General features: G+C 36.9%; 2 protein-coding genes across 2 annotated transcripts in view; both read right to left on the bottom strand.

Moving 5' to 3' along the window:
* Positions 1-26,989, bottom strand: part of LOC125797544 (uncharacterized) — a 139,957-nt gene that overhangs the window by 108,869 nt on the left and 4,099 nt on the right. The gene's annotated exons all lie outside the window — the stretch shown is intronic.
* LOC125797543 (uncharacterized) overlaps positions 25,286-26,989 on the bottom strand; it is a 215,118-nt gene continuing 213,414 nt past the window's right edge. Inside the window, exon 4 of the mRNA XM_049473981.1 lies at positions 25,286-25,783. Coding sequence (XP_049329938.1) covers positions 25,294-25,783 — 490 coding nt within the window. The 3' untranslated portion in view covers positions 25,286-25,293. The remainder of the gene's footprint in view (positions 25,784-26,989) is intronic.

The following is a 26,989-nucleotide window of genomic DNA, read 5'->3' as shown; positions in this document are numbered from 1 at the left end:
GAAAGTCTTTCTTGACCTGACATATTTAACACTGTAAAACTGAATATTGAACCTGTTGTTCTCTGCAGGGCAGCAAGGAGTGGTTTGATAAAACAAAACGGAGTGCTGTCCGGGTCCGGACCCAGACGTGGTCCAATGCGGACCCAAACCGATAAACTACTGAGAAGGATTTAATTTTGACAGTGTTCATTTAAAGCGTCAGAACTTTTCTTGTCTTTACGGTATACGCACTCTGCGGCATGGGAAACTCACAGACCAATCACGTGTGGTGTAAAATCTTCAAACGCTCTCCTCTGCCAATCAGATCTGTGCAGACCGCTGCCCTGGCTAGTGAATTGGGACGTGGCCGGGAAAACCCGCCTTTATAAAGAGATAGGGAGCCCGAGAACTGGCGGAAAAACGAGAATGGGCGGAAACTAAAAACACGCCGAGCGCGCGCGAGAGAGAGACAGGGGAGAAAGCGAGACGCGTGTGATTGGGGGAGAGCGGAGGGGGATGGGGAAGGGAACGCGGTGTGTGTGTGTGTGTGTGTGAGGTGGAGAGAGAGAGAGAGAGAGAGAGAGAGTAACGCACAGTGACTTGGATAAGTAACTTTAATCTGATTACTGCATTGGAAATAGTAACGCGTTAGATTACTCGTTACTGAAAAAAAGAGTCAGATTAGAGTAACGCGTTACTAACATCACTGCTTGGGACCCTGTGTCAGCGTGAGGCTGCCGTAAAAAAAAAAGCCTTTTTAATTTATTTAGACAGCAGTCATATTCATATTGTTCTACCCAGCTACTGATGCATCTGTAACTCTTTACAATCAGGGTAAAAAATAACAGTACTTACGACTGTAATAAACATTAAGTGGTAAATATTATTTAACATTTCTAAATTGTAATGCTTAAGAATGTTGTAAATAAAGATGAATTGCGATATCAGTTTTAACATTTTGTAGGAATTAATATCTTAACTAGTGTCATAATAATAATTAGTTGAGGCATTCTAACATAAGTATGGTTAAACAATGTAAATTAATTGTAAAGTGCTACTGATGCATCTGAGGCCAAATATCTTAAAGCAGGATTCCTCTACTGTAATTGTATATTTTGGTTTGTGGTAGACAGATTTACCTCAAACCAAAAGGATAGGTATGTGGTTTTAGCAGGTGTCCATTTCTGTCATAATCAAGTGATCACCATGAATTTATTTTGAAAGTTAAATTTTTTGTAGCTTGTATTTTTTTCCTTTTCAAATTTCATATTGTTTTTACAGACCATTTGTACTGAAAGATGTTACTGATCTCTATGTATCACATGCAGAGGGGGAACAAAAAAAAAAAGTTTTAGATTTGATTTGCTCACTTGGCATTTTTTGAAAGGCAAAATAATGTAGTAATATGCTCAAAATCATGTAACTTAAATATATAATTATATTAAATTATGGTCCTCCAACCTCTGTGGAGTTGTGGGTGCTAATTTGTAATTTGAACAAGTATTTCTAATAAAACAAATGTTTTATTAATGTATAATTTATGTTATTGGATGAATAAAGGGATACTGCAGTGTCTCATGGAACCTGGTAAGACAAGCAGACTGTAAGAACTGTGATTTGTTTTCTCTGTTCTTCTAGTGTGTATGCTGACCTCGGACAGTACTTCTGAAATGCTAATGCTTATCTTTTGGAATTTGATTCCTTTGATTCTTATTTTTTAAAGCATCAGAAAGTTATCAGTATATTTCTGTATGCAGGGCTTAATTTTGCACATGTAAATCCCAAAGCTTTAATCGTTTTAAAAGTTGTATATAGATATTTCTCAGAGTTGCACAGACAATTGTAGGCAGACCACCAGTCACAATAAATTTGAATGAATAACCTTCAATAATAAATTACTGGCCAATACATTGAGGTAACACTTCATGATCAGCCTCAAACCTACTATCCCATGACTTGTAGAAGTAATGTCAGTGTAATTCCTAAGTGGTCAAACATCACATAGAGTTGTTGAAAATTACACTTTGGTTTTAAGTATAACAAAAAGGTGTAACAACACTGAGAGCCTTTGCATATTACCAGATACATTATTTATATAAATTCAATTAAAGGAATAACTTTCACTGAAATACAAAACTGAAATTGTCCTTGGAGCTGACATGACCTTATCCACCTTATCATATTTGGGAATATGAGACACCTGGGATAATCAGCTTTTAACTTCAGAACATCTCTGTTCATTACATTAATAATAAATCAATAATTTCTGATTTATTCTTTCAGTGTTTAGTTGAAGTGTTCAAAAGTGGTTGAATGTGGGCATCAAATCCACATTTAATAAAATATTAAAATAAATTTTTTTCCATAAACACATTTCAAGAAACTTAGCGATAGTGTGATCAAATAAACAGACAAAAGTGATAGCAATAAAAAAACATTTATTGACAAAGTTAAGAAACAAACAAAATTAAGAACAGTTAAAAAAAAAAAAAAAAGTGTCCAAACCTCTTTTGAGTAAGCACAAAGGAGACAGCGGCAAAGAAAATTCTCTCAGAAAGAGAGATAGAAACCTTGAGAGGAACCCATACTCCTTGGGTCAATACACAAATTAAAAATGTAAAAATCTGAAAAAGACAAAGAGCATAAACATTAAATGAAACAAAAATATATACAATGCAAATATAAAATCCTGTATAAAGACATACAATTAATAAACCCGCCTTTAATTTTATAAAAAAATAAATAAAAAATAATGTATAATTAAGTACAGAAAGATTAATAGTAAAATAGTAAAAGGTAAGTACAATATTAATTGATTAAAGCACTAAAAGACAAACGTTAAAATGTTTTTAATGAATATAAGCCCAAAATAAGACTAAAACACCAATACAATAACCATTAATAAAGCAAGTAACTAAGCAATAAAAGAAATATATACAAAAAGTGTATGGATTAAAACACTAACAGTATACTACATAAAGATAAATACAGTTAAGTAATTAATAAACATCAAAAGATAAACAATATCAAGATAAAAGGATTAAAGCCTTAAGTACATGAACACAAATACAAAACAGGAAGCAATTAAAAGCATACAATACACAAAACGATTAAAACATTTATATAGTTAAAGAAAATCATTACCTTTTTAAAAGTATGGAATCAATAGCTTTATTAATACCTGCTATTTTCCTTAGGTGTGTTTTATAAAAAAAAAACCTCTAAACTAGAGTATAGAGCTGGGCGATATGGCCGAAAAAAAAAATCTTAGATTTTTTTTTTCTTTAATCCAATTTTCGATTTAAATCGATTTTTTCCCCCTACTAAAAATCAAACTAAAGATTATAAAGAAATGGTTAAAAACTAGTTCTTATTTAATTTGTTTTCACTTAAAATGTTCCATTTGTGGTTAAAGTGCAACCAGAAACAAGCAAAAAAAACTATTGTAAACAGTGAGAACATCTAGTGACTTTTAGAAAGCTTTCTCCAACATAGTTTAGGTACTGACACAATGCACCCTCAAACTTAAAAAATAAATAAATAAATAAGCACACCCTTAAAAACAAATAGAAATAAATAAAATGGTGCCCTTTTTTGATAAAACTTACAAAGTAGACAATAGAAAACAAGTACAATTTATATGCTCTTAAGTAAATACTTTTCCCTATTGGGCTAGAATAGCAAAACAAAGCATTTAAATAAGTGCCAGTGTTCTATAAAATGAGATCTTTTCTCATGAATATGCAAAACATCTTAACTTGTAGTGCATACAAAACCTGGTACACGGTTGGAAGATGTGCCAGGGACAGTTCCTTGATTAACGTTGAATGGTGAACTGGTGCTGCTGCTGCGTTCATTCCTATGGTAGCAGCACTTCTCCCACTCCGCTACATGCTTCTGTTTAAGGTATAGTGATAAATTGATTCACCTTACAGCGAGGACCTGTTTGGTCTACGTCCGACGCCGCAAAACCGAACCAACTCCAGATCACGGAGCTAGTTGCTCTTAAGCTCCGCCGTCATGTGTTTTGTGTATGTGTGTGTGTGTGTGTGCACGTGTGTGTTTGTGCGTGCAAGGGAGGGAGTGAGGGAGGGGCAGGGGGTGCGCGCTGGAGGGAGGGAGGTATGGAGGGAGCTAGCTAAGCTCACTCTGTGCCCACAGAGGAGCGTCTGTGGTGAAAAAGAAAACTCAGAGAAAATCGATTTTCATAAAAACACATTGTCCTTAACTATAAATTCGAATTTATCGATAAAATCGATTAATCGCCCAGCTCTACTAGAGAACTCTCTAAACTAGAGATTGAAAATATAGATTTTTTAAAATTATTATTATTGTTTTATATGGTACCTGACTGAGGTGTGCCTGATGTGGTGGCTGTGTCGTGGTGTATACTTAGCCAGGGGTCATAGAGCAGATGGTGGAGAGATGATCTGAGACTTCTTTGAGGTGATCTCCGTGCTGGTGTTGAAGGGTCACCTCTCACACACAGCAGGATGATTCCTATCTGCAACACTGTGGAGGATTTGGCCTCATGGGTAAACCACTCATGAGGAAGGTCCTGAAAAGTAAATTAGAGACAGTGACTGAGCGTTAAGGAATGTTTTTGACCTGAATCTCTATTCAGTAATGGTAGCTTCTACGAAGACAGTTCTCTGCCTGTAGTGTTCACTGAAAACCCATACCAGAAGAACAGAAGATGAAGGCGTGGTTCCTAACTGTACATCTGAACCAGGATGTTCTATGGCTTGAGGTCACAGTGCAGAACCCCTCTGGCATGGACCTCAATCACGCCTTCAACTAGCTGCCTTAGAAGTACCTGCAGAGTACACAGAGCACATTCTAGTAAAGTTAAATTGGCTGAAATTTATCCCAACATTTGCAAAACTTGTGATTGTCGGCACGCTGCCACGTTCAATTAAAAAAATATATAAGTACCTACAGAGTGTAAGAAACAGACAGAAGGAAATTACAGCCGCTATAGAACAGGCAAACAGTTATTCAGTGGGTAGCTGCTACATTAAGGGTGAAGAGAGAAGAGTGTTCAGGTACCTAACGATTTTCCAATGATTTCACAGTTGCAGACAAATTTCCAGAGTCAGGATAAAATCACGAGAGTCTGGCTAGAGTCGAGCTGCAGTTGAGTTGCGGTCGTGTCATCTCAATCGTTAAGTGTAAGGTGGTTACGATTGAAAGTTTTAGTCAGTCGGGTTTGGGTACTGGCGCTCCGATAAAATCAACTGTGTTTGTTTTTTATTTATTAGCAGTGTGAGCAGCAGCTGTAAGATCAAAAGAGCGTATTACACCTCTCTGTTTGGAAATATTTTAAAGTGGACTGCAAAGGCAGGATTTTACAAGGTGGGAAAGAAAAAAAATGCACATTCAACAACAAACATGATTTACCACCTGAGAAACAGGTGGTAAATCATTCCGTCCCTTAATTAGTTCCCCCGGTAAGTCAGTGATAAGAACAAATAGAGTAATAATATTAAGCTATTAATGTATTAACATATATATTCATCATCTTACATTTTTAAACTATTATTTTTTAAGCTAACTTTTGTAAAATGCATATTTACAGTTTTTTTAAGCCGAGCTGCCTCAGCGTACTCTGAGAATTGTAACGATGTTTCTGTCTAATATTTTATTTTATATACAGTTTTTAGTTTTGATTTAGGTATGTTCTTAAATCATTGTTTCAATAATAATTAATTTATTAATAAAAACATAAGGGACAACTTGGATGTGTTCCTTTTTTTCCATTGCCAAAATATTGGATTAAGAAAAATAAATGACTGACTCAGAGGCTAAAAATGTGATTGGGACTTACCGCTCTGCACTACCATCTCAACATCCTGGCACCCTCCACTGCTGCTGATCTTCCTCTTTTGGGTGGGGATGGAGAAGGTGGCCAGTGCTTCAGCTGGAGCTCCAGGACACTGAGGATGTTGTGTCTTTTGGAACTGGGCCTGATTTTACAGAACAGAAACAAAACAGTTCATGGTAGCTGTATCAATTTATCCAATAAAGTAGATCTACAGGTCTTACTTTATATAAATAAAACTAACCGACATAAAATAGAATGAATAAAATATATATTTTTTAAAACACACAGGCCTGCATGAAAATGTTCAGGACATCCAGAATGGCAAGTATTTAAAAACACGGTCCAGTGTTAATTTTTAGTAACATGTTTAAAGTCTATACTATCTAAGGCAGTGAGACAAATACAGCAACTTTTCTAAAATTACACTCTTCTACTGCAGCACAGACTTACACTCCCTCCTTAAAAAAATGCTCAAAACCAGAAAAAAACAAACAAACACACCCTTGGAGGTTAGCTCTTTAAATAGCTTTTGACCAGCATAGGTAATGTTTATTTCTGGGTGATCAGCTGGACTCAGCAGGGCCAACATTAGTAGACTAGTCTTTTAAAATTAATTAACTAATTTTTTTAAACCCATCAAGTCCAGTAACAGCTGTGTTTATTTGTTTTTTAAAGTCACTGGTTAGCTGCGGGTGTAACTTCACAGACCGCGATCTCAGTTCACAATTATGCAGCCACACATCTTATAAAATCTCCTTCTCCTAACCAAATATCCAGCACAACAAACCCAGCTTTAAACCCAAACCATCGCTGTATAAACAGAGACAGAGGAGAAGTTTTCTTTCAGTGTTTTCTGACAGAAACTGTGAGGATTCAAAAAAAAAGACAAGAGTGTGTTTACTAATCCGTTACTCGTTCGTGATGAAGTTAACGCTAACTTGCACGTACAGTGGATTCACGCGGTTAGTTAATAGTATGCAAAATGCAGTGAATGCTGCTGTTTGGGGTCAAAATAAACTAAACACCTTAGCTAATAATCATGGACTGCAGAAAACTAATCCGGAGACACAACAAACGCTAGCTCTGTAAGTTAGTTGTCTAACGGAGTTACGTTAAGTGCATAAACTGCCTGCACAGATCAGAACATAACAGCAGCTTACCTTTTCATGTTAAATCCTCGACGAAAGCATTCTTTTCTCATATCTTTATAAAATCCAGTTGCAGCGTCACCTGCTCGTTCAGAAACAAAACAAACACCCAGCGCTGTTTAAGAGCTGATTCACGACCTTCTCTCCCAGCACAGGGTGTGTTTTTCTCAATCAGCAGCAGCTTTTAAACCACGCTGTAGTTCAGTAATAAGATCGCGTTTCACCGAGAGCTGAAACAGCCAGTTAGCTAACGGTAGTTAAAATACCTAACAGGCCTGAGAGCTCCTCTCGGTACTCCGGTCTAATCCGGCAGGGTTTTTGTAGATATTTAACTTCTGAATCTTATTAATACTGAATTAAAGTATGGTAATCTGGCTAATGTTAAAAAGTCAACTAGCTTTTTACAAAAACACTTAGTTAATTTATACTTAATTTTAGCGGTGTGTTCCCACAAGACGAATAAAAAAAAAAAAAGAGGGGGCCGACTGCGCATGCGCGAAATTTAGCGGCCGACTGCGCATGCGCGAATATTAGCGGCCGACTGCGCATGCGCGAATATTAGCGGCCGACTGCGCATGCGCGAATATTAGCGGCCGACTGCGCATGCGCGAATATTAGCGGCCGACTGCGCATGCGCTAATTTTCGCGCATGCGCAGTCGGCCGCTAATTTTCGCGCATGCGCAGTCGGCCGCTAATATTCGCGCATGCGCAGTCGGCCGCTAAATTTCGCGCATGCGCAGTCGACCGCTAATATTCGCGCATGCGCAGTCGGCCGCTAATATTCGCGCATGCGCAGTCGGCCGCTAATATTCGCGCATGCGCAGTCGGCCGCTAAATTTCGCGCATGCGCAGTCGACCGCTAAATTTCGCGCATGCGCAGTCGGCCGCTAATTTTCGCGCATGCGCAGTCGGCCGCTAATATTCGCGCATGCGCAGTCGGCCGCTAATATTCGCGCATGCGCAGTCGACCGCTAAATTTCGCGCATGCGCAGTCGGCCACTAATATTCGCGCATGCGCAGTCGGCCGCTAAATTTCGCGCATGCGCAGTCGGCCACCCCTTTTTTTTTATTTTTTTTTTTTATTCGTCTTGTGGGAACACACCGCTAAAATTAGGTATAAATTAACTAAAAGTGTTTCGGTAAAAAGCTAGTTGACTTTTTAATATTAGCCAGATTACCATACTTTAATTCAGTATTAATAAGATTCAGAAATTAAACATCTACAAAAACCCTGCCGAATTAGACCGGAGTACCGAGAGGAGCTCTCAGGCCTGTTAGGTATTTTAACTACCGTTAGCTAACTGGCTGTTTCAGCTCTCGGTGAAACGCGATCTTATTACTTTACTACAGCGTGATTTAAAAGCTGCTGCTGATTGAGAAAAACACACCCTGTGCTGGGAGAGAAGGTCGTGAATCAGCTCTTAAACGGCGTTGGGTGTTTATTTTGTTTCTGAACGAGCAGGTGCTGCTGCAGGTAATCGAGCTAACTGTAGCTAATTAGCCTAGCCGGTTGAGCTAACTGTAGCTAATTAGCTTAGCCGGTTGAGCTAACTGTAGCTAATTAGCTTAGCCGGTTGAGCTAACTGTAGCTAATTAGCTTAGCCAGCCATGCTCCGCTCGCTAACGTTAGCTATCTTACATCGTTATTCGCCATTAACACGCTTTAAACAGTCTTTAAATAGTGGTAAGACTGTTTAAAGCGTGTTAATCTATCTAACGCTGTAAGATAGCTAACGTTAGCGAGCTAGCGAGCGGAGGATGGCTGGCTAAGCTAATTAGCTACAGATAGCTCGATTACCTGCAGCAGCACCTGCTCGTTCAGAAACAAAACAAACACCCAGCGCCGTTTAAGTATCATAATAAGACCGCGCTTCACCGAGAGCTGAAACAGTCAGCTAACTAAATTACTCACCGGGACTTACAGAGCTCCGCCGCGCTGCTCTAATCTAATCCGGCAGGGTAATAATCACTATCGGTGCTGAAGGCCCGCTGGAGGCCCGCTAGTGCCGCTGTTTTAAGACTGAGGGGCTTTAAATGAAAACAGAGTAAAGGGGAAGCACAGTAAACAGCAGCGCAGCGGACCTTCAGCACCAGAGTGAAGAAATACTGGATTATTTGACCCAATATTAATAACTGTTCCCCATAAAACACAGCGAGGCTTTGGACTCCTGCAGTCCCCATGCAGCTCCCGGAGAAAAGGACGTCTTTCTTGTGGCTAACTGATTCAGTGGAGTGGAGCCACGACCATTCAAAACTAGGTTCGGGGTTTTTTTGTTGCCCGAAAGGTTTTTAATTTGTGTGTTTTAATATATTCATTATATGTTATATTGTATTAAAACGTGAGATATAAACGTAAATAATCATAATTTAATAGGAACGGTGAAATATATTATTTTAATTATATTAAATATCATGCCTCAAAATCTCAGATCTCCCCCTCTTTTCCAGTGACTTTGGTTTCTTCCAAAAGTCTGTTGATGAGAGGGCGGGCGGAGCTGGACTGGAGAAAGAGGGCCGGTGTTCTGTCGAATTCTGCTACCTTGTCGAACCGTGCTGCCCCAATGAATATTTAACTGTAAAAATACAAAAGAAGCACTATTTTAGGGCATGTACCCAGTGATATTCCAGTAGATGTACGTTATTAGATTTGGAGTGCATAATTCATTGTACCATGGCAAAGTTATAGTAAATATAGCTCATTACAAACTGCTTTTGTATTTATTTATGATAATAAGTGTAATTTTTAGTTTCCATTTACACTTCTGTGCAATGATAGTGCGTCCAGGTTGTTTAATGCACATAACGCCCCCTAAACCAGATTAATTATACATAAAACACGAGAAAGAATTAAATTGTGTAGGTCGGCGCATGCGCAGTACCTTTGGGAAGCATGTATCGATGGGTAGCAAAATTCGACATAACACCGGACTAAATTAACTGTTTTTAACACACATTGGGTTTGGGCTGTATTCACTCAGTCGCAGTTAAATAAACTCACTGGCCATTTAGGAATCACTTAGACCAGAATTATAATAGAATAAACAATAAAATAATAAAATGTTATATAAAATCTAAAAAAAACATCACCAGTGTCAGTGGCTGTCTTTACACTACAAGCCTCAAGTGTTTTTTTATTTTATATAAATTAACCTTTTTGTCAAACAGCACACATGCTCTCAATATTGTTTTGGCTGCTCTGCCAATGCTGGCTGATAATGACAGCACTAAGGGCATGAATACTGGCAAACAGATGCATGAAATCCACAAATAAAGAAATATGAAATTTGCAGTGGCCTTTTTTATGCCCAATCAGTTTGAAGACTGAGAACATATGTCTGCACTCCCCTCCAAAGGAATTGGGCGGAAAAAGCATTATTAAAAGATGAATAATGAAGACTGGAAATTGGAAATCAGTTAATTACAACTTTGTGTGCCCAGGCCCGGAGTGGCTAATCGGGAGATTCGTGAGGATTCCCGATGGGGATCTGCTGAAGTGTCTTATTGTGTACCTTGGGGAAGATGTGGGCAGTTATTAAGGAGTATATCTATGCTGGTGTTTTACCGGAGTCAAGCTATCCGCGCGTATACGCGCGATTTTACGGTAAACAGACGCGCAGGAGGAGAGCACGCTAAAAAACACAGAGAGAGACAGACACGTTTCAGTCGGTTATATTAATTCAGACATACATTAAGCCCAGAAACGAGAAGAAAACGGATTAAAATAACTCACCTCACTGTAGATTTAGTGCAGTACATTATCTATTTGATATAATACCATAACAATCCCATCGGTTTTTAAGAGAGAGAGAGAGAGAGAGTTTTATATTAATATTACTTTTTCAATCCATGCTTCAAATTAAATTTCTCATGAGTTTCCCAAAAGGCCAAAACAGATCCAGTACCTCTTAAAAGAGTCTTTGGATAATCTTTCTTACAGAACATAGTCTATGACTCCTGCAAGTTTGGGCAAATTTCACTGTATTGTTTATTTTATATTAATTTTATAATTTTTTATTCAGGCTTAAAATTAAATTTCTCATGATTTTCCCATAATGCCAAAACAGTTCCACTACCATTTGAAAGAGTCTGTCCAAGGCTATGACTCCTGCACGTTTGGGCAAATTTCACTGTATTGTTTATTTTACAGGTACTGGACCTGTTTTCAAGGATTCAAGGAGATTTTACTGTCATTCGTATCACATGTGGTTCATGAGGTGGAACGAAATTGTGATCTCACGATTCAGTTTACACCCAAGAGCTGTTGTTAAAATAGATATATAAATAAAGTAAGACAACAAAATAAAATAATACAATAAAAATAGAATATAACAAAATGAAGATAAGATAAAATAAACAAAACAGTACAACTTGTCATAGCCTAGGACAGACTCTTTCAAACTGTCATGGATCTGTTTTGGCATTATGGGAAAATCATGAAAAAAAAATATTTTAAGCATAAATAAAAAAAAAAAAAAATTATTATAAAATAATCAATACAGTAAAATTTGCCCAGACTTGTAGAGGTGATAGCCTATGTTGTACTCTTTCAAATGGTCATCGACCTGTTTTGGCATTATGGGAAAATCATGAGAAATTTAATTTTAAGCATGAGTAAAAAAAAAATAAAAAATTAATATAAAATAAACAATACAGTGAAATTTGCCCAAACTTACAGGAGTCATAGTCTAGGACAGACTCTTTCAAATGGTCATGGACCTGTTTTGGCATTATAGGAAAATCATGAGAAATTTAATTTTAAGCATGAAATTTGCCCAAACTTACAGGAGTCATAGTCTAGGACAGACTCTTTCAAATGGTAGTGGACCTGTTTTGGCATTATGGGAAAATCATGAGAAATTTAATTTTAAACATGAATAAAAAAAACAATTAATATAAAATAAACAATACAGTGAAATTTGCCCAAACTTGCAGGAGTCATAGACTATGTTCTGTAAGAAAGATTATCCAAAGATCCTCTCGCTAACACGGACCAGGAAGCTTCCAGCGCTGCCTGACTTCAGCAAATCCTCCGCCTCCTCACGAGTAATAATACCTGTGTACAAAGAGAAAGAGCTCAAATCAAAAACGTTTAATCACGTATTTCAATTTATTGACTGTAAGATAATTATTTATTATGTTAGTAATATTGCAAACAAATATAAAGAAATAGCATTAATCCTTTGAAATAATAATAATAATAACAAACCCAGTAATTATAAGCAGAACACTTAGACAGAGAGAGAGAGGTTTTTCTTGGATTAAAGCTCACAGATGGCCCACACTTTGAACTCACCATGAAACCAGGGGGCAACTCGACTCTCGCCTTGCTGTAAACAAACTCTCAGGGTCTGCTTCTCTTTAAACCAGCGAATAATTTCATCCCTGTTGGACGTCGACAGCGACCGGCGCATACCTGGCTTCCTGTTGATCATAACGGACTGCCTCTCTCATACCAGAAAATCCTACATGACATCAGCTCTACAAGCCCAGGAAACAATAGAGGGTTAAACTGATAAGCATATATGACACAGCCTAGAGCAGTGATGGTATAGTTACTTTGAAAAAGTAATCCGATTACTGATTACTCCTTAAAAAAAACTTAGTTACTTTATGGATTACGCGATGTGTGTGTGTGTGTGTGAGGTGGAGAGAGAGAGAGAGAGAGAGAGAGAGAGAGAGTAACGCACAGTGACTTGGATAAGTAACTTTAATCTGATTACTGCATTGGACATAGTAACGCGTTAGATTACTGGTTACTGAAAAAAAGAGTCAGATTAGAGTAACGCGTTACTGACATCACTGGGTACATGTGTATATTTTTTTCCCACATAAGTTTATGTCTATGAAAAATACAATATTATTTTAGTCTTAATCTCAAACAAATATAAAAAAACATCATAAAATTATTTTCAGTGTTTTAATAAATAAATTCCTAAATCCCGAGAGCTTTCATCACCCTTATACAAATAGAGCATAATTTTAACTGAAAGAAATGATATTTGAACTGTTGCCTGTGTACACGAGACAGTCCATCGTCATGCGTCCTCTTTCACATTTTTATCTTACTGAGGCACTAAAAAACTGGACTAATTTTGATTACAGTGTTTAATATATATATTTTATGTTTCATAGATTATACATTCACTGGAAATGCTAATATTTTTTTTATAAAAGCATTGCCTAATTATATATATTTAAAAAGTAATTGCATATAAATAACTTAGTTGTTAATTATTATTCTAATATTAATGTGGGTGGTCATAATTCACATAGTTTAAATAACACATTAATAGCATGATTTTGGTCAGAACCTTAATTTTTTGGCATATTATTGCAAAATGTGTGAATTGTTGCAGGTTTCCTGGAAAGATCTTAGTTCAGACTTCATAGTTCATATAAACTGTGGTACTTATGCCATTTTTGGTCATTTTTTATTTGTTTTCGGTAAAGAGACTTTGTTTCTCTTGAATGGCTTGTCGCAATGGTGCAAATTTAAATTTAATTGTTCGCACTCTGAAGCCCTGGTGAGTGAGTGTGAGAATGTTTTCTTCTTCTTATTGATACAAAAGTAAATTTTACACTGCTCTCAAATCTCCCTGGCGTTTCCACCAGAGGCAGATTAAACCGATCTTAGAAACATGCAGTGCATTATTAATAGAGATGCACCAAACTTAATGAATGTCAACTCAGTTTTTCTCAGATTTCGTTGATTTACATACATTTTTGCTATTTTCTTTCATTTTCATTAATTTTTGTTTTTCATCATAAATTAAATAGCCTAATTTTCATCTTGCCTTTTTAAGGAACAATATTTAATATAAACTTTACTAACATTTTTTATATTCCAGCAGACTAATGAACAATCATTTATGTATCTCAGCAGTTTTACTCTACTCATAAATGAAGTGCATTTTTATTCAAAGATGTTACTCAGCAGTGCCACTTCCATCATTGTGGATTTGATGATGTCGTTTTTTGTTGTGTTATGATTGGTGCAGGAGACAATGAAGTGCTGTTTGAGGATTCTAAGCATCTGAAACAAATCTGACTGTAATTGCATTTCAAACCACCTTCAGCTGTAATCTGGATCAGATTAGCTAAAATCAGAGTCCATGTTTTTTTTTTGTTCACACTATGAATAATTGATCTGGATATGTTCTAGATATGCAGTCTGAACATGCAGAAGGAGGGGGTGACACTGTGGAATGGTGTGTAGTTCAGGACTAGGTTTAATTCCTATCTGTAAAACCAGACCTACCTCTCTACCCACCTCCACACAGCCTGTTACACTGATTTATTTTACTATAGTAAATATTTGATATGATTGTGGAATATGTTTTACTTTAGTTACTGCTTAAATATATTTTATTGTTTCATGTTTCATTTAGAATTTTGTTTCCATTTTTTACTTATGTATTGTTTGTGTCACTGCTTTTTTACATTTTCTATAATTTTTACTAATTGTATTGTTCATTTACATCAGATTTGTACTCTGTGATTACTGTACCTAAAAAGGGGTTGCTATGTGTTTGCTTAGGCATTAAACATGAATAGTAGTTGCTGGGCTATAGCTAGGTGGTTGCTATGGTGTGGTTCTTAAAGTGCTGCTCGTGGGTTGCTGAGGTGTTACTTCTTAGCAAAGCCTAGCTACGTTTTAACCACTGCCCTCTATACCATAGCAACACCTTACCAACCAACTAGGACCACTTCAGCAACAAACAGCTATACCATAGCAGCACTTCAAAAACCCTATTAGCAGCACAATAGGAACCATCCAGCAACATCTTAGAAAATGCCTAGCAAAACCAAACATCTAGTAACAGTCAGCTATACAATAGCAAAACATCAGCCTATTTAGTTACTCATAATGTTGATCTGAGGTTATATTGGTTATTTTTGTACTTTTAGATACTGTATTTTATCGATTCATGTTTTATTTTATTTATATTTGTTTCTTCCACTTCTTTTGCCATTGTCAATGTATGTTCTATGTATTGACTTGTCTTGATTTACATGTACTCAGAATTTAAATAAAGGTTGAAAACTGATTGATTTATTGATTCATATATACCTAACCACTTATTATCCTAATTATCTTCACTTCATTTTTTTTCTCAGAACTATGTCAGGATATTTTTAAGGAGTTCATATAAATAAAGTTTTACACAGTGAGCAGTTTCTATCAGATTAGCTCAATTTAGGGAATAAAAACATCAGTGGCTATTGAAAACAGGTCGAAATGGGGAAAAGGGGAATGCTGCCCCCTACAGTGCAAATGTAGTTTTGTCCAGAAAATATTCTGAGATAGTTATCCTGACATGATTATCTCTATTATAATTATCTCAGAATTAAATATAAATAATTCTGAGATAAATATTTTGAGGTCATTATCTTGGCGAAATATATTTTTTTGTAGCTGTACGGCAGGAGATTTTAGGGTGTTTAATAAACTCACTCCAGGATTCGATTTGATTCATGACACTGAGTTCATGATTCAGCATTATCAGAGTATTCTGAACAATATTTTAATATTCTGGATGTAGAAAAACAAGGACTGTACCCTTGATGTAGTACAATCTACTAAAGAGACTAGATAATAATTAAAAGAATACATTTTACCCATTATTCACTGTTACTGTATACTATTATAGCATTATTATTATTATTAAACCACTGTATAACCATTACCACAGTTTATTGTGTCCAGTGTTTAAATAGCATTAAAACAACTAGAGGAATCATTCTCTCATTGGATAATCTCTTATATTTCATATTTTACTAAAGATAATAGATAAAGAGTTGATGCTGGGACAGTAAACTCATCTTCTATCATTTCTTCTGGGAATATTTTAGGTGTGTTCCATTCTGAAGGCAGCTGCCTAGGTAGTCATTACCTTTAAAGGCAGCTCTCTCGTTGAGCAGCATTTTAACCAATAAGAAAGCTTATACAGCAGCACTTTCAGGACACGCTTTATAGTCAACATACGTCATCAGGTCTAGTGCGTTGTGCTCGTGAGCTCTGTTTACACAATAAAGTTAAACACACTTACCTGAGAGACAGGATGAATCTCCAAACAGCAGCAGCTATTCTTCTTTCCTCTGCACTTCTGTGGAAAGAGTCTGCTGCTAGGTACTCAACTAAATATTACAGATCAACTTTAATATTCATGATTTACTTTAATTTATTTAATTTATATACTTTGTCACTTCACACTCAGATTGTGGCTAGTTTTATTTATTTCTAAATTTTATTTATTTATGATTAGATGCTTTGTAGAAATGCGTTTTGTAATAAAACCATAATATAATAAACTGTTTGTATAAGGCATCAATATTAGAAGCTACATTCATACACATTAAGGTAATTTTTTTAACATTTTAGTTGCATAAAACAAAAACATTAAAAAAAAATCACATTTACAGCAGGCCAGGATCAGGTTAAGATTATAACTTAGTTGTTAAATATATGATAATTGAGGATACTATACATACATACAGCTACAGTGTAGTGAAAGAAACAAAAACAGAGGGGAACAGAAGAAAAACAACCAGAAAAGAGAAAGAAGGACAGAGTCTCTACTATATGCATGTGATTTTCCTGCACTGTTATATATACAGCTTTGAAAAAAAAATTAAGGGACCATTTCAGTTTTTGAATTAGTTTCTCAGACTGTATAGGTATATACTACAGTACAGGCCAAAAGTTTGGACACACCTTCTCTTTTTTTTAATGCGTTCTCTTTATTTTCATGACTATTTACATTGTAGATTCTCACTGAAGGCATCAAAACTATGAATGAACACGTGGAGTTTTATGTACTTAACAAAAAAGGTGAAATAACTGAAAAAATTGCCACCCTTTGCTCTGATTACTGCTTTGCACACTCTTGGCATCATTCTCTCAATGAGCTTCAAGAGGTAGATCACCTGAAATAGTTTTCCAACAGTCTTGATTGAAGGAGTTCCCAGAGGTGTTCAGCACTTGTTGCTCCTTTGTCTTCACTCTGTGGTCCAGCTCACCCCAAACCATCTGGATTGGGTTCAGGTCCGGTGACTGTGGAGGACAGCTCATTTTTTAAGTACATAAAACTCCACATGTGTTTTGATGTCTTCAGTGAGAATCTACAATGTAAATAGTCATGAAAATAAAGAAAACGCATTAAATGAGAGGGTGTGTCCAAACTTTTGGCCTGTATTGTATACTCTTTGTTTCATTGCAGCCATTTGCTAAAATCAAAAAAGTGATTTTTCTTTCTTATTAATGTACACTCAGCACTCCACCTTGACAGAAAAAAAACAGAAATGTAGATTTGTTTGCAAATTTAATAAAAAAGAAAAACTGAAATGTCACATGGTTATAAGTATTCAGACCCTTTGCTGTGACATGCGTATTTATGTTTAATTAAACTGATTGTGCTTGATTAGTTCAGGCACACACCTGTCTATATAAGACCTCACAGTTCACACTTTGCATGTCAGAAAAAATGAGAATCGTGAGATGGAAGAAACTGCCCAAGGAGCTCAGAGACATAATTTTGTCGAGAAACAGATCTGGCCAAGCTTACAAAAGAATTTCTGCTGCAATCAAGGTTTTTAAGAGCACAGTGGCCTCCATAATACTTAAATATATGAAGTTTGGGGCGACCAGAACTCTTCCTAGACCTGTCCGTTCAGCCAAACAGAGCAATTGTGGGAGAAGAGCCTTGGTGAAAGAGGTAAAGAAGAATCCACTGTGGACGACAGAGAGGCTTAGTAGTTGGCACATTCGCCTCCCAGCACTGGGGTCTTGGGTTGAAGTCCCTATCTGGGTGGAGTTTCCATGTTGAAAAATTTAAAGGGGGTTGAATACTTTCCGTACCCACACTCACACTCACTCTCTCACACTCATATACACTCATACTCACAATCACACACTCACTTACACTCATATTCACTGTGGTAGTGTGAAGATAAGCGGATGCAGGATGCTACCAACTCAACATAACTCAAAATAATGTTAATTAAAACCACACATACTGTATACATATAGACATAATGGCTGGGTAGAGATTATAGCTCAGATACAATGTGAGATCAGAAAGATAACCACACAGATGATAAACAACAACAATACCTTCTGTAGCATACGTGAATAAGCAATCAAATCCAATACAAAACCAACAACCTACAAAGAACAAAATATGTCAATTATAAAAGACAATAGAAAACCATAACATGAATAAAAAAAACATGAGTACAAAACACCACCATAAAAAAGGTAATAAAAACCACATATAGGAATAACTATGCTCCTATAAAAAGGCAATACTAAACAGGATATAAGGGCGACTCCCGCTCACTAAGATAACCCAAATAAAAAACAACCAGTACTCATAAATAAATCTACTTCAACACCATACTACCAGCTACAAATAACTAAAGGTTATAAAATGCCACCAACTAAACTTAATAGCCTCCTAATAGTAATGGATTGTTAAGAGTTACGGAGCTTCACAATGGTTCGCCAAACGACCTCAAAAGGGTGACGACTGTATGCAAAAAAAAAAAATACTTTAACCAGAAAACCAAGCTAGACCAACCAACAGAATGCCACCAGAGAACAGAGATAATAACCAGCGCTTTACTTTGAGTTGACTGGTTTTGGGGGCTGAGACACTACTGTCTCACACTGCAAGGAGGTTCCCTTGTGTACCTCCAGGAAAAATGATGGTGAATCCAAATGACCAGAGTTAGCTTTCTCTGGTGGATGCTCCAAGTGGCAGGCCGTGTGACTCCTGTTCAAACTTCATGACAGAAACTTGCTGTTGGTTAATGAGGTGATTCCCTTAGTAAACCAGAAAAAGCTCCATAACACAAGTATTTAAAAAAAAATGATAAAAAACTTAGTTGACTAATAGTGCTAATGCACTCGGACCTTGGTGAGGTCAGCGTTGTAAGCTTGACCTGAACTTAATTAGTCAAAAATAACTGTTCGTAAAGATTACTAACAAAAATCATTAATCCTAAAAAAAAAAAAAAAAACAGCTACAGCCGTAAGCTAAAAGTGACATCTACACTGCTTCCCGAAAACACATTGCACTAAACTGCTGTGTCCCAGTTTCTTATTTGAGGTGTGCCCCCTAATGGCATGTTGATCCTAAGATTATGATATGTTCCCTGAGTTTGTGGCATTACACTAAGGCCCAATCACCTTACACATTAAGTTGCATATCAGTGCATATCCTAAAAAGGAAAAGCCTTAGGATTACGATTTGATTACAAGTCCTTCAAAACACTGGAATGTGTCTTGATTCGTGGAAAATTAAGAGCAATACAAAACATTGTTGTGAAGAGTACTGCTCCAAGAAAGTTCCTTTCCGACAGAGTTGCACATCACATTTCTAACAGTTTGATAATTTCATTGAAGGGTCACAGAGTGTTTGTGGTTTGAAGGGTTTGTGTGTGTGTGTAAATTTTATGGTGCTTTTATGGAGTCTTATCTAGTCTCAATTGGGTGGAAGAGAAGTAAACATTCTATCCATAATGCTTTTATGATTGTTGTTTTGAAAAACTCAATTGCTGACATAGAGTGTTAATACTATGGTTAGTTTTAAACCTGGCCCAGAAAAATGGGCTGTAAACTGGATTGGCCATTGATCGGTTACTTTTTTGAAGTTCTTCACATTGAGATGAAGGGAAATTACTTGGCATTCCTCAACTCTGTGAGGAAGACAAAGGCAAAATAGACAGAGAGAGGAAGAATTGTTTTCCAAGCTATCTGCTACAGTGGCACTGTAGCTACCACCTTCTCGACACTTGAGCAACTTGCTCAAAGTGCTCCCAATCCAACAATTTCCTATCGGCATAAAGTCATGCTTAATCTAGAGAAACCCCCTTTAGCGTGCCCACCTGCTCTTAAATACTCAAATAGCTCACCCCATATTAAACCATTAGATAATTACATTGCAAGCAGGTGGGCAAGAGTTATTTTAAATTATTTACATAATAGAATACATGCATGCAACACTTTGGACTTTTAGGAAAGTATATTATGCAATGTTCAGATGTTTTTACATTGTTTTCCTCTTTTTTTCAGACCCTTGTTCTCTACCAAGTCCTTAAGAACCTTGGTGGCTCGTGCGCTGCCATTCCTTCAGGAACCAGGTAAGTACTATGTCAATCTTATCAATGTCTGTGTTTTATGTTCTCAAGTGTTTTGAGTAGGTGGTGATATGACCAGGGCCCTGACATCACTATACTCATACTCACACTTACAGTCCTACTTACTCATACTCTCTCATACTCACGCTCACAAACAGAGGGAAGGTTAATCTATCTCACACACAGACACTGAGGAGTCTTCATGAATAGTGAATCATGCATAGAGGGGCTGAGTAAAGGTGGTGCTGAATGTGTATAAGTGTGTGTGTATTAGAGGAGACGCCGTAGAAGGACAGAATGCCGGCAGGACAGTCCACATACACTCCTATTTTCCTACAGCCAGAGGGAGGAGGGCGGAGTTTAGTGTAGTTCAGATTGTGATGAACAGAGTAACTGTAATCAGAGCAGCTCAGACACCAGGAGTTTATATTTCCTCCAAACCGACAGTTTGATTCTTCTCCTGTCCTGCTGATGGTTTTATAACTTACAGATACAAAAACTCCTCTGCCGCTCCACTCAGCCTCCCAGTAACAGCGCCCAGTAACACTCTCTCTACTCAGAACCTGCTCCCACTTATCAAATCTCTCTGGATGATCAGGATACGACTGCAGCTTCTCTCCTCTCATCACCGTCCTGTTGTCCTAACTAGGGTGTCCTCACTAGGTCACCCTAGACTAGGGTGTACTGTGTTTGGATCCAGTGTAAAATCACAGCCATCTAAAACACAAGAACACACATTACACACACTCAAGAGATACAGAGAGATAGAGAGTGTATGTGAGTATTTTTGTATGTATGTAGAGTGTGTGTGTGTACTTACATTTCTTTGATTTCTTTGGTTTGATTCTGATTTTCCCTCCATGTTCCACCCTAGACACACAACACAAACAGAATGTAGTAATGATAAAAGTTGTATAAAATAAGCACAAACAAGTAAATAGACAAGTTATGTATCTATAATGAGAACCAAATTAAGTTGGTGATACACAGCACCAGTTCATGTCAAACAAACTGACACCAAATTTGTCACATCCTCAGAGAGGAGAGTTCTTTGCCATGAGGTGCCATATTAAATATTCTGTTTTAAATATTCATATTAAATAGGCTTTTGACATTTTATAAAGAGAAGAAACATTTATAAGTATCATCTATAAAAGTACAATAATATCTACACAGCAAAGGTGCTTGAAGTTTTCCATACAATTGTAGAAGCGCAGAATACATGCCATACATTTAAATACTAAAAATGTGTCCAAAGCTATGATAATATGCTGTTTTTTTCAACATTCCAATAACTGCCCACTGTACAGTTATGCTGATGTAGTTACTGAAACAGTTATCACTACAGTAAAGTTTTTTTGTAATTCTGTTAAATTCAGAAATGTAATTACACATAGAGTAACATAATGTAATGCAATATTTTCAGATTCCAAACCAGGTCACTAATTTTACAATGTTTATATTATGAACTTTATTCATATACTAATTATACTAGTATAATGAAAAAGAGAAATTCACTTCTTATATTTCACGTTTCTTTCTAATGAATTAATTATTTTTTTTGTGTATTAAAAGCCCTCTAAAATAGGTTGCAGGGTGTAAATTAAAAATTTTGCATATTTACTGAAAAAAGCAATCAACACACACACACATACACATGCACCTATGATTTGTCCATACCTGAGTGTGTTGAGTGTGCAGTGTGGATCCTGCAGTCTAGCAGAGAGCAGCTTTACTCCTGAATCTCCTGGATGGTTGTAGGTCAGATCCAGTTCTTTCCGGTGGGAGGGGTTTGAATTCAGTGCAGTAGCCAGAGAAACACAGCCTTCTTCTGTGATCATACAACCATATATTAATCTGCAGAGAAAAACAAAAAGTATTGTTATTACAAGACAAAATCTGAATGAAAATTTTAACATTCTATCAGTAAAATAATTTAATTTGAAATTCAATAGCAAAAATTATGTTTAACATCATCATTACAATACAGAGTTAGAGAGTGTAGAAAATATATCAAAGAAATGCATATCTCATATCAGCAGTTTTTAAGGTGTGCATGGGATGTGTTAACTATGTTTATATTTGATTTCTTAATTCTTTAATAATTAGTTTTAAGATTTAATGCTAGAGTTTAATATTTAACATTCACAAAGAAATTAACTGAAACACTGACCCAAGTGTCTGCAGTTTACAGTGTGAACTCTTTAGTCCAGCAGAGAGCAGCTCCACTCCTAAGTCCTGCAGATCATTGTTACTGAGGTCCAGATCTTTCAGGGAGGAGTTTTTCAACTGATCCCAAAGTTTCACACGTCTTTTCACCAAGATGACAGAATGGCAGTCTGCCAAAGTTAAACAAATATTACAATAAAAGAGGCTATTTTCAGAGAATGATAAGGGCTTAAACTATAAAACTAAGTTTTTTGTTATATTAATTAGTGCTGTCCACCCCTACTCCCCCAACAGTTCCTGTAACTTGACGGAGCTGAAATGGCTCTTCTTGGCCCTTTATATTGTTTGGTCCTTAATAATGTAAATACATCATACACATATATCAAACAGCTTAAAAAAGTAACATCATTCTGAGGTTAATAACAAAACACTGGAGTGAACACATCCTACAATACATACAAAAGAGAACATCTGAATGGAAGATTTGTACTGAAGAATTTAGCATTTGCATTTATGACAAATGTACTGGCATTTGCTCATCATTTGGCTTTGTTTAATATGTGCCTTTATGCAACCATACAGCAGATTTCTCTCTCCTGAACGACAACAAAATGTGCCGTGCTAGAAAACACATAATAAGGGTTTTATAAAATATTATAAAATTACATGTAACCGTAACAATTACAGGACAGTTGTAAAATTACAATGTTATTTTGAGTTTAGAGTAAACTGTTACAGCATTTAACTTTTCCCCCTCTTTTATTAATGTTTTGACAGCAGAGGTAGGAAACGGTATTCTTGGAAATATGACAAAACACTATATTTATTTTAAAAATGTAGATTTCACATAAACATTTTAAAAAATTCAGTAGAAACAAAGTTTAGAAGTGTTGAACTAATTATCCAAAAAAAAACTCTTAAAGCTTCACAACAAATAACAAAAAAAAATGTTGTTTCAAATAAAGATGATACTGTGTATGGTATTCTATGGCACACCCCTAATTGACAGGAAAGCTCACCTGAGTGTCTGCAGTTTACAGTGTGAACCTTTCAGTCCAGCTGAGAGCAGCTCCACTCCTGAATCCTGCAGGTTTTTTTTTTGAGGTCCAGCTCTATCAGGAAGGAGTTTTCTGATTTCAGAGCAGAGCAGAGAGTTTCACAGTGTACTATGGTGAGACTACAGTCTGCTAGTCTGCAAAATAAGAAGAAACATAGTACAGGTCAAACAATGAAGAAAAGCTTCACATGAATATTCTAATAAGATTTATGGATAAAATTAACCAGAAATTACATTTTTTTCCCATATGTTTTGTGTCCTGCAGACATATAATTAATCTCTACAGGAAATAGATACACTGTGTGCATATTTGCACATCTGCATCAGCAGTGGTTGCCACTTAAACAGATAAATGTAGCATCCATTAGAAAGGGTATACACACTAAACACATTATATCAATTTTGATACTCACAGAGCCTTTCTGCGGTTGTTTACAGCTGGAATCAGTTTTATGTAAGCTCTTTCTGATCTGCTGTATTTCTTCAGGTCTAATTCATCCAGCACCTCCTCTGAGATCTGCAGCATGCAGCACAGAGCTGAACACTCTGCAGCAGACAGTATATTTTCTGAACGTTTCTCTGATTTCTCTGATTTAAGGAACTCCAGAATCTTTCTGGATAAATGCTGGTCATTCACTTCAGTCAGACAGAGGAACAGGTCAACAGGCCTGCCATTAGGAAGCTTTTCATCTTCTATTTTCTTTTTGATGTGCTGCACTGTTTTCTTGATGCTCTCTGAGCTGCTCTCTGTGTGGATCAGGAGCCCCTGTAGGATCTTCTGATTGGACTACAGTGAGAGCAGGAAATGGAGGAAAAGATCCAGGTGTCCATTCTGGCTCTTTAAGGTTTTGTCCAATGCTACACACAGGAGCTTATCCAGTGGATCTTTTTCAGTCCATCTACTGAACCAAGGATTAAAAACTTCCAGCTCCTTCATTTTCTTGATCAAGTAGCAGTGAAACACATAGAGAGCAGCCAGAAACTCCTGAAAGCTCAGATGAACAAAGCTGTAGACCTTCCTCTGATAAAGCACACATTCCTCCCTAAAGATCTCAGTGCAGATCCCAGAATACACTGAGGCCTCTGTGAGATCAATACCGCTCTCTCTCAGGTCCTCTTCATAGAACATCACGTTCCCCTTCATGAGCTGATTAAAAGCCAGTTTAGCCAGTTTCAGAAGCACAGTTCTGTTGGATTCCAGCAATTCCTCTGGATTACTATAAGCATTTTTATGAGTTTTAGGGATTTCTGTATCACTCTGTCTCGGGATTCGCTGAAGCATAGTGGCTGAGATCCAGCAGAAGACGGGGATGTGGCACATGATGTGGAGGCTCCTCGCTGCCTTAATGTGGGAGATGATTTTCTGGGCTTGGTCTTGGTCACTGATCCTCTTCCTGAAGTACTCCTCCTTCTGTGGCTCATTAAACCCCTGAATTTCTGTCACACGGCTGATGTACCAAGAAGGAATCTGATTGGCTGCTGCTGGGCGGGAGGTTATCCAGACGTGAGCAGAGGGCAGCAGCTCTCCTTTGAGAAGGTTTGTAATCAACACAGCAAATGATGATGTCATGGTTATGTCAGATACTTTCTCACACTCCTCAAAGTTCAGTGGAATTCTACTTTCATCCAGTCCATCAAAGATGAACACAACTCTGCATGTATCATAGATCTTAGGGTCCAGATCTTTGAGATCAGGGTGGAAGGCACACAGAAGTGTATGAAGACTGTACTGATCAACTGATAATCAGGTTCAGCTCTCGGAACCGAAGCACAAACATGAAATCTACGTCATGATTGGCCTTTCCTTCAGCCCAGTCCAGAATGAACTTCTGCACAGAGACAGTTTTCCCAATTCCAGCAATTCCTTTAGTCAGAACAGTTCGGATCTCTTTATCTTCTATACTTTTGCTTTTTCTGAGGCCACTATCCATTGCAGCTCTAATGTTCTTGTCCTTAGTTTTTTCTTCAGGATCTTCTACAGGTTTAAAAATATCTGAGCAGTTAATTGGAGTGTTCTGTAAGTATCTCCTTTTTTTCTCTCCATCTGTAGAACCTCATGTTCTTCATTCACTCCTTCACTCTCTCCCTCTATGATGTAGAGCTGAGTGTAAATCCTGTTCAGGAGGGTTCTATTCTGTGGTGTTTTGATTACTTCATATAAGCTCTCGTATTTGTTCTTCATGCTGGTTTTGTGTTTCTGTAATATTCTCTGCAGAACATCATCCACTGGTTGGTAGGAATCCTGATTTATAGACTCCTCTATGTGTGGATGTAGAGCAGGACGTGTTCTAGATCTCTTTCTGCAACAGGGACAGATAAAGTCTCCTGACAGAGCAGTTCTGTTCCAGAAGCTGTTGATACACCGTCTGCAGAAACTGTGTTCACAGGTGATCGAGACTGGATCTGTCAGAAGCTGCTCACACACTCCACAACTGTACTGATCCTGGATCAGACCACTCCTCCCCCTGTTAAGAAAGATGAAATGTCTAAATGTCAAATATATGAAGATAAGGTTTTCAGAACTCACTAATTTTCCAGTATCACACTCTATAAAGTAACATATAAACTATGCAAAGTAGAAACATTTAATACAAAGGCTTTTGACTTGAAATGCAGAACAGTGAAAATACTGTTTTTCAGAATAAAGTAAACACATTGTTTGTTTAGTAGCCTTAAAATAGACTAGCTATTTGTGTTTTATGTCACTGCTATTATATTTTACATGTATTATATTTTATTAATCTGTTATAGTGTGGAGATAAATTAATATTAATTCTAAATTAATTACTTTTAATAATTAATTGATTAATTTCTCTTTTAAAATGACAGAATACATTAAAAAAAACGTATATTATTTTCATCCACTACTGGATCAAACATTTACCTTCTTGTCTCTTAAACTCCTAAATCTTTATTATGCTACCCTCTGTCTTCAAAGCTGATCCGGACTTCATTTTTCATAATTCTTCTGACACCCACATGACTCCTGATCATGATCACATGACACTCACTTGGTCTCAGGCACCTGAATATTGGTTGTTTTCACCTGTTTCCTGCCTATATATAATCTCCTTTATTAAGTTAATTGCCAAGTTTGGGCTAACCTTCTAACATTACTAAGCTTTTTTTTTGTTTTTGATTGGTTTTGACTTTCTTCTTCTGTTTTTGACTTAGATTTTTGTCTAGCCAGTGTTGCCAACTTAGTGACTTTGTCGCTATATTTAGTAACTTTTAAGACCCTTTAGTGACTTTTTTTGTAAAAAAGCGACTTTTGGAGACTTTTGGCGACTCTGAGATGAACACACATGCTCTTCAGTCACTGTTCGCAGCGAGCAGCGTGTGCCATGAGCCCCGCCCACAACACTCACAGTGCAGTCTCTCACAGTCAGAACATACCTTCTCCGCTCCACGAACACACTGTAAATAAACCGCGTGTGCCCACAGCCAGCACTGACTGCCCCTGCCCCCTATTTACAATATAAATATAGGATATAAATATATATGTGTCTTCAGTGTGACATGAAAAGAAATCACTGAATTTAACTCCCTCAGTCTCAGTCACTCACCTCATTCACCACATAGCCTGTCACTCACCTCTTCCACAGTATCTGACTCTTTGTAAAAAGCTAAATATCTATTGAACCATTGAACAATTTGTCTATAACTGGTTT

The sequence above is a fragment of the Astyanax mexicanus genome, unplaced genomic scaffold (assembly GCF_023375975.1).
Source record: "Astyanax mexicanus isolate ESR-SI-001 unplaced genomic scaffold, AstMex3_surface scaffold_49, whole genome shotgun sequence".
Lineage (NCBI taxonomy): Eukaryota > Metazoa > Chordata > Actinopteri > Characiformes > Acestrorhamphidae > Astyanax > Astyanax mexicanus.
The sequence above is the reverse complement of the archived record's forward strand: the minus strand, read 5'-3'. Positions and strand labels throughout refer to the sequence as shown.